The following is a 6,869-nucleotide window of genomic DNA, read 5'->3' as shown; positions in this document are numbered from 1 at the left end:
TGGCAGCCTGGTAAAGACTGTGAAGTTATTTATAAACAATTCAAAAGCTACAAGTACAGAGAAGTGCTGCGTGGTCAGATAAAGTAAGTAGATATTTTAGTTTTTTTATTGCGAATTGTTTTATATGCCAACATAGAATAACAGATCATCTTGGTTCAGGACAGTTTGGTAGTGTTAGTAAAGGTGTATGGGAGTCTCCTACTGGTCCAGTAGATGTTGCTATTAAAACATTAAAGAATAGTTCAGTGGAGCAAGATAAGGTCAAGTTTCTTCAAGAGGCAGCCATTATGGGTCAGTTTCATCATCCTAACATTGTCAAGTTACATGGAATGGTCACTGTTGGAGAGCCAGTGAGTTAATTTATATAATTAACAATTATTTTATTATATTGAGAACAGTTGATGATAGTACTGGAGTTAATACCTCATGGAGACATGAGACAATATCTTCACACTCTACAACCACAGTATGTACTATCAGTAGATTATGTTATCAATATTGTGTATTATAGACGAGGAGAACTGGTAGCATCAACAGTACCAGGTCTACTGCTCAGTTTCTGTCGTCAGATTGCTTCAGGTATGGAGTACTTGTCTAAGAAAGGGTTTGTACACAGAGACCTGGCTGCTAGGAATATACTAATAGCAAAGCAAGGATTATGCAAGGTATAAGTAACCTTCTACATTGTTGTTCAAGTTAGTTTTATACTGGAAATTGTAGATTGCTGACTTTGGAATGTCCAGAGATCTTGAAGATGAAAATTACTATGTTGCTCATGCAAGCCGGATCCCTGTAAAATGGACAGCTCCAGAGGTATGAAACAGTTTTTGTATTGTTTTTTGTAACAATAAGTCACACATTCACATTATGTATAGGCATTGAACTACAGACGTTATTCCAGTGCTAGTGATGTATGGAGTTATGGTGTAGTAATGTATGAGATATGGAGTCTGGGACATAAACCGTATGATAAAATTACCAATCAACAAGTAAAAATGCAAACTTTATACTGAGTACGATTCATAAATAATTTCTATAGTGTATAAGCCTGATTAATTCAGGATTTCGTCTTCCTCCTCCTCCTGGTTGTCTCAGGTCTATATATGAGATGATGATACAATGCTGGTATGTATCATTAATTACTGTATTATTAATATTTGTTTGTTTATAGGCACCCAGATACTGGTGGTCGTCCTACATTTGCAGATCTGGTATCAAGATTGCTTCTCTCTGATGTTGAGTTGTTAAATGAAGTTTCAAAGGAAGAGGAGAGCACAATTGTGGGTGGTCCACTAGAAACTGCTTTTGACCTATATGATAACTTGCAAAAAATGTACACAAAATGATGTATTGTGTGGTGCTTGTTTAAATTTTTTTACTTTGTCTTATTTATTATTCATTGATAATAATTATAATTAGCTCTGTCTAAGACATGCCCATTTTTAAATTTAATAAATTAATTATTTTGCTCCAAGAGTAACAACATGAGACTTTCTCTTTCTTTCTTCTTGTTAATGTTCATTTTTATTTCACAATCAAATGGTAAGTAGATTTTTATTTATGTTTGCTCAATTGCTCGTAATCCTACTGTCTTTCTAGTTATTTGGGGGCAGGAGTGTACCAAGAGATTTCTGGAGTTCCCTGTAGTGCAACTCTTAGGACAAGAGATTGGGAATAATCCACCAAAAGGAGGGAAAATGGATGATAAACTAAAAGTCCTTCAAGAGTATCAGTTCAATTATTCATCCACTAATATAACCAGTCTTATATTGGGTATTGATATTAGGGAAGCTACTGGTGATCGTAGTCTCTTTCCCAGTGTCCAGCTCTTTAGACGTAATGGTAACAACAATAATCAGTATCCTCTAGTGGCTGATAGTAAAAGAACAATTTATTATTCTACCTCCAATTTTAGTACTAGTGGAGTGTTTGAATATCCACTCAATCCTCCTATACCAGTAATGAGTGGAGACCTGTTAGCTGTATCACAACCACCTCATGAAGAGAGTATTATTAGAGTCTACTATATCAGTGGCATAACAGCAAATAGTCAAGAGTTTGACTATGACGATACACATGTTAACTTAAATAAAAGTCCAATTACAAATGAGTTGATATTAGTATATCCAGTAACAGGTAAGACACACACACTCACTGTATCATTGAATTATTTTACTATCATTAGATGGATACTGTGTTAATAGTGCCAATTCAATCAATGCTTCAATTATTAGAGAAAATGCTCTAAAATTACTTAAATCCAAACGGTCCAAAAATGACAGACAATACTTGTATCCAGATATAGTGTTCTCTTGTAATGGTTCACTTACTAAATGGATCTATGGAGGTATTAATCGTGGTAACAATCCTCCTAATAGACTACCTGAGCTCCAAATATGGCGTCAACTGGGTCCCAATAATTACAATAAAATAGGATCTAGTTTAGTTAATGCTAATACAATGATTGGTACTAATCTCTATGAGTTTATTCCTCAGACTCCACTGCAGTTTCAGGAAGGAGACATATTTGGTGCTTATTATCCTCATGAAAAAGAGAGTTCAATTAATCTTTATGAACAGGAAAGATTTGGGCCTCAAAATCTACGCATTGACTCAAATTACCCTCTAACTACCATAACTCAAGCATTGATGCCTGATAATTATAACTTCCCTTTAGTTACAGTGATTATATCAAGTAAGTGACTCAAGTCGTTTATTTTTGACTATAATACACAATAGAAGCAACACAATCAAGTGTCCTCACTGCAATAACTACTAACATTCTTACAAGTAATTATTAGTATGATATGCTTATAACGTTTTACTTAATGTTCAAGATTATGTCACATCCAGTAGCAGTGGTATAATACAATCAACCTCAACAAGACTATCAAGCAGGAGTCATGTAGGATCAAGCACATCCTCTAATGGTGAGGTTATACTTGTTTTGTAAATTGAACTTTTTTCTTTTTAGTGTTATTTGTTTCTTTCACAAGGTCAAGTTTACTGACAGGTATAAATATTTGAAGCCTTTTTCTAGTGTTGATTGGTGTTTTAGGTTTTACAACTTTGAGTCATTCCATTCCTTCCAAAACAAATTTCCACTTTAGTAAGCCAATAAGAAAGATCCTTTTTTGCATTCTATTACACTTCTGTCTTTAGCATCATCATCATCTATAAATCACTCCATCAGTAGTAAGACCTATTTATTGTTAATCTGTACTGATATTTTTTTTAAAAGTTATTAATCCATCTTCAAGCAATACAACATCACCTTCTTCCACATCTATTGCATTACTTGCTGTCATTGTCACTGTAGTCCTTATCCTCTTTATACTGGTGGTTGTCAGCATATTCATTATAATCATGTTGAAGAGAAAAAACAAGGTAACACAGCTGAGCAGCAACGAGGGAATAAAAGATGAGAACAACTCATTTCCTCCTATTGATAATCCTGTCTATCAGGGTAAGCTGAGAGCATAATTGATCTGTATATAATCACTGTGTATGTTAGATACTGATAAAAGAAAGGAAGTAAGTTCATTCCACTATGAAACAGATTGTAGTTTCTATGCAGAGGCAGTTATACCAGAACCAAACTATGAAGAGCCAAAATTCGTGAGCCATGTACATGTAAGCACTGTTATGTACACAAACTATACATTATAGCTAAAACCAGCACACCAACCTAATTATGAGTGGGGATCAATAGTACCAAATATGGTAAGTTTTGTCAATAAAGTTGAGGCATTATTAGATATTGTCTTGGCAGTCACAGAGAGACAACACAAACACAAGTCGCAGGATTTATGCTGAATTGGAGCCATCCCAATACTACAATGTATGCATTTTTGTTTTCAGTAGTTGAGATCTTAATTCAATTTCATTATAGGTGGGCCATGAATATGACTCCACAGTCATGGCTAATAATTCCTTTTTTGTTGAGAGTGTATCTTTTTGGTTGCCTGGCTCTGACTGCTCCAGCATATATGAACAATTGTCAAGGAACAAGTTCAGAGAGCTAACACCTGGACAGATAAAGTAAAATATTTACATTATAAGATTAAATTAATGCATTCTTCATTTCATTTAAATTAATTTAAATGTAAACTTTTAGGGTTGGGGATCGTCTTGGTTCAGGACAGTTTGGTAGTGTTAGTAAAGGTGTATGGGAGTCTCCTACTGGCCCAGTAGATGTTGCCATTAAAACACTCAATAATAACACATCAGAGGATGAGAAGGTCAAGTTTCTTCAAGAGGCAGCCATTATGGGTCAGTTTCATCATCCTAACATTGTCAAGTTACATGGAATGGTCACTGTTGGAGAGCCAGTGAGTTAATTAATATAATTAATAATTATTTTATTATATTGAGAACAGATGATGATAGTACTGGAGTTAATACCTCATGGAGACATGAGACAATACCTTCACACTCTCCAACCACAGTATGTACTATGAGTAGATTATGTTATTAATATTGTGTATTATAGACCAGGAGAACTGGTAGCATCAACAGTACCAGGTCTACTGCTCAGTTTCTGTCGTCAGATTGCTTCAGGTATGGAGTACTTGTCTAAGAAAGGGTTTGTACACAGAGACCTGGCTGCTAGGAATATACTAATAGCTGACAAAGAAGTCTGCAAGGTTATAATCATTTTTAAAAACGAGCCAATTTTTGAAAAATACCCAAGGCTATAGCCCATGGTTTTTTTCAAAAAATCGCTCCAAAATCACCCGAAATTTTTATTACATTTTCTAATACATATTGATGCCCTTGTGCTATGTAGAAAGTTTGAGCTGTTTCCGACAAATATTTTTCGAGTTATGAGCATTTTTTAAAAACAAGCCAATTTTTGAAAAATACCCAAGGCTATAGCCCATGGTTTTTTTCAAAAAATGGCTCCAAAATCACCCAAAATTTTTATTACATTTTCTGATACATATTGATGCCCTTATGCTATGTAGAAAGTTTGAGCTGTTTCCGACAAATATTTTTCGAGTTATGAGCATTTTTTAAAAACAAGCCAATTTTTGAAAAATACCCAAGGCTATATAGCCCATGGTTTTTTTCAAAAAATGGCTCCAAAATCACCCGAAATTTTTATTACATTTTCTGATACATATTGATGCCCTTATGCTATGTAGAACGTTTGAGCTGTTTCTGATAAATATTTTTCGAGTTATGAGCAATTTTAAAAACAAGCCAATTTTTGAAAAATACCCAAGGCTATAGCCCATGGTTTTTTTCAAAAAATGGCTCCAAAATCACCTCAAATTTTTATTACATTTTCTGATACATATTGATGCCCTTGTGCTATGTAGAAAGTTTGAGCTGTTTCCGATAAATATTTTTTGAGTTATGAACATTTCTAAAAGCAACCCAATTTTAAAACAAGTAAGTAATAGTATCATATAGTGTGTAATTTTAGAGGAGACAAATTTTGGCCATAGAGCATGTGCATAATGGTACAAAATGGCAAGTTTTAATTCAGCAAATGACTATCAAAACATCAAAATTTATGCCTTCCAAAATTACCTGCTATATGGTAGTTATTATTACTTTATTAAAGTAATAACACTACTTCATATGGACATGTACTTTCTAATATAATCAAGCCCATGTTTTTTAATGATACCCTGTATGTAGATATCTGATTTCGGAATGTCAAGAGATTTACAAAATGAAGACTATTATCTTTCAAGTGGAGGCCAAATACCAATCAAATGGACAGCTCCTGAAGTAAAGATGACCTAATGATATTCATTGTCATTGTAAAGTTTATAGGCCCTCCATTACAAGAAGTATTCCTCAGCTAGTGATGTATGGAGTTATGGTGTACTGCTGTATGAGATATGGAGTCTGGGACATAAACCGTTCCATGATATCACAAACCAAGAAGTATACCAATGCTAATACACTTCACTGCTAATCTTATGTGCAATAGGCAATTAGAAAGATTGAGTCTGGGGTTCGTCTCTCTCCTCCTTCTGGCTGTCCAAGAGAAGTCTATAAGATAATGATGCAATGCTGGTGAGCTAATTTTAATTATTGTATTTATGTCCAATTATTTGTGTAATACTCTCTGTATTTCATAGGCATCCTGAAAGAGATCATAGGCCAACATTTGCCATCCTTGTCACTTCCTTCTGTCAATCTGATTCGTCACTCATTAGTTTGTCTCCTATTGATACCCAGTGTCACCCTCAAGCTGGTATCCTGGGTGCTCCACTGGAGGCTGGACAGGACATGTTCACTGACCTCCAGTCAATGTACTTGTGATTGTTTCTGTGTTCATATTGTACAGCCAACATGTTTTTAACTCTTTTTTATTTGTATCTAGTATCATGAGTCTATTTTGTTCCTTTTTAAAAAGCCAGCCAACAAGTTTTGACATTATTACTTTCATTCCTGTACATGTGTATTGTAGCACTGTTAAAGTGTCTGCTGTGCAGTCAGTTAGTGACAGCTGTGCATGTACTATCAGCTTAAACAAGTGTCTCAACTTGTCAGTTGATTTTGTTGCATTCCTTTGCTTTTGCACAATAAATGAAATCACGACATTCAATAAATTCTACAACATTATCGCTTAATTATAATATTCACAAAGTCACTGCATAGCTTAGACTGTGATATCTGTGAGTAAAATAAACAGGAGAGTAATGATAGTATAGATATCACAGTTAGTACTAATAAAACGTCATTGCTCCATTTGAGGTCACTTTGCTTTCCTGATGGGAATTAGCTACAGCCCACAAAGCCACTCCTCCGTAGCCCAGAAGCCATAATAGCTGCTCTTCTCTACACGTTTTATTCCAGTGTTGCTGTTGCTGTTTGCTGTTTCTGACTATTCTTGGAGGATTTGAAAT

At 34.7% G+C, this 6,869-nt stretch overlaps 2 protein-coding genes across 2 annotated transcripts in view; both read left to right on the top strand.

Annotated features, from left to right (window-relative positions):
* LOC100642048 (uncharacterized) overlaps positions 1-1,388 on the top strand; it is a 24,153-nt gene extending 22,765 nt beyond the window's left edge. Inside the window, exons 12-18 of the mRNA XM_019993727.1 lie at positions 230-350; positions 399-466; positions 512-665; positions 721-813; positions 876-989; positions 1,040-1,125; positions 1,172-1,388. Coding sequence (XP_019849286.1) covers positions 230-350; positions 399-466; positions 512-665; positions 721-813; positions 876-989; positions 1,040-1,125; positions 1,172-1,346 — 811 coding nt within the window. The 3' untranslated portion in view covers positions 1,347-1,388. The remainder of the gene's footprint in view (positions 1-229; positions 351-398; positions 467-511; positions 666-720; positions 814-875; positions 990-1,039; positions 1,126-1,171) is intronic.
* Positions 1,389-1,512: 124 nt separating this feature from the next.
* On the top strand, positions 1,513-6,402 carry LOC100641922 (uncharacterized). Its single transcript, XM_019993726.1, has 20 exons — positions 1,513-1,542; positions 1,600-2,136; positions 2,186-2,695; positions 2,740-2,790; positions 2,838-2,930; positions 2,975-3,013; positions 3,059-3,109; positions 3,163-3,195; positions 3,242-3,466; positions 3,515-3,618; positions 3,670-3,723; positions 3,773-3,841; positions 3,893-4,041; positions 4,118-4,331; positions 4,380-4,447; positions 4,493-4,646; positions 5,650-5,742; positions 5,788-5,901; positions 5,948-6,033; positions 6,099-6,402. The coding sequence occupies exons 1-20, from the start codon at positions 1,515-1,517 to the stop codon at positions 6,280-6,282; spliced, it is 2,856 nt and encodes a 951-aa protein (XP_019849285.1). The 5' UTR covers positions 1,513-1,514; the 3' UTR covers positions 6,283-6,402.
* Positions 6,403-6,869: the final 467 nt, after the last annotated feature.

The sequence above is a fragment of the Amphimedon queenslandica genome, unplaced genomic scaffold (genome assembly GCF_000090795.2).
Source record: "Amphimedon queenslandica unplaced genomic scaffold, v1.1 AMPQUscaffold_13490, whole genome shotgun sequence".
NCBI lineage: Eukaryota > Metazoa > Porifera > Demospongiae > Haplosclerida > Niphatidae > Amphimedon > Amphimedon queenslandica.
This window is presented reverse-complemented; position numbering and strand designations above follow the sequence as displayed.

What these genes read in the sequence shown, in the direction of transcription:
- LOC100641922 (XM_019993726.1), top strand. Translation starts at nt 1,515, where the DNA reads ATGTTCATTTTTATTTCACAATCAAATG. An exon ending in AGTTACAGTGATTATATCAA is followed by an intron (nt 2,696 to 2,739) that starts GTAAGTGACTCA and finishes AATACACAATAG; the next exon opens with AAGCAACACAATCAAGTGTC. An exon ending in AAGGTCAAGTTTACTGACAG is followed by an intron (nt 3,014 to 3,058) that starts GTATAAATATTT and finishes TTGGTGTTTTAG; the next exon opens with GTTTTACAACTTTGAGTCAT.